We start from the raw sequence: 386 nt of genomic DNA, 5'->3' as shown, positions 1-386 counted from the left end.
GCAGCAAAAGAAAAAAAAGAAGCAGCATCAGACCCACAGCAGCAGCAGCAGCAGCAGCAGCAGCAGCAGCAGCAGCAGCAGCTGCCTGCGGGGGCCCCTAAACCCCAGCCAGGGGACGAGGAGGTGTGGCAGCTCGTGCGTTGGAGTGTATGTACACCTCACCTGCTGCGGGCCCTCGCTAATCTTTGTGCTGCTTCTGAAGCAGCAAAACAAGCCGTTCTAGATGATCGTGGTGAGGGCTCTGCTGCTGCTGCTGCTGCTGCTGCTGCTGCTGCTGCTGCTGGTGCTGCTGCTGCTGCTGTTGGTGCTGTTGCTGCTGCTGCTGCGGTTGCTGTTGCTGCAGATGCTGTCGGTGCTGCTGCTGTTGCTATTGGTGCTGCTGCTGT

General features: G+C 59.6%; 1 protein-coding gene across 1 annotated transcript in view; it reads left to right on the top strand.

Annotated features, from left to right (window-relative positions):
• EMH_0032630 (uncharacterized protein) overlaps positions 1 to 101 on the top strand; it is a gene marked incomplete at both ends in the record, with an annotated part of 1,531 nt that extends 1,430 nt beyond the window's left edge. The window contains one exon of the mRNA XM_013494660.1: positions 3 to 101. Within this exon, the coding sequence (XP_013350114.1) occupies positions 3 to 101 (99 nt within the window). The remainder of the gene's footprint in view (positions 1 to 2) is intronic.
• Positions 102 to 386: the final 285 nt, after the last annotated feature.

The sequence above is a fragment of the Eimeria mitis genome, genomic scaffold (assembly GCF_000499745.2).
Source record: "Eimeria mitis Houghton genomic scaffold, Emh_scaff1240, whole genome shotgun sequence".
Lineage (NCBI taxonomy): Eukaryota > Apicomplexa > Conoidasida > Eucoccidiorida > Eimeriidae > Eimeria > Eimeria mitis.
The sequence above is the reverse complement of the archived record's forward strand: the minus strand, read 5'-3'. Positions and strand labels throughout refer to the sequence as shown.